At 29.5% G+C, this 275-nt stretch overlaps 1 protein-coding gene across 2 annotated transcripts in view; it reads left to right on the plus strand.

Moving 5' to 3' along the window:
• Positions 1 to 275, plus strand: part of LOC107639345 (transcription factor TGA7) — a 9,493-nt gene that overhangs the window by 1,264 nt on the left and 7,954 nt on the right. For both annotated transcript variants that reach the window (XM_021121180.1, XM_021121179.1), the window contains exon 2: positions 78 to 139. In XM_021121180.1, the coding sequence (XP_020976839.1) occupies positions 78 to 139 (62 nt within the window). The remainder of the gene's footprint in view (positions 1 to 77; positions 140 to 275) is intronic.

Here is a 275-nt window from a genome sequence, read left to right on the forward strand (position 1 = left end):
TATATCATTCTTTAGTATATTCTTTAGCATCATTTTGCTGCTTCTGAACTCTGAAATGGGTTTGATACCACTTTCAGCTCATCTTACCTGGAAATCGTTGTTTTGAGCAAAACCTATTACTCAGGTGATTTAAACACTGGTACTCAAACCGAACTCTTTGTCTCTTTCTAGAAATTTACAAAGTCAATGCAAGATTCTATCCCTTAATAAGCCCTCTGTCTTTTTTCTCTTTCTTTTTTTTTTTTTTTTTTTTTTTTTTTTTTTTTTTTTTTTTT

Source organism: Arachis ipaensis, chromosome B04 (genome assembly GCF_000816755.2).
Source record: "Arachis ipaensis cultivar K30076 chromosome B04, Araip1.1, whole genome shotgun sequence".
Classification (NCBI taxonomy): Eukaryota; Viridiplantae; Streptophyta; class Magnoliopsida; order Fabales; family Fabaceae; genus Arachis; species Arachis ipaensis.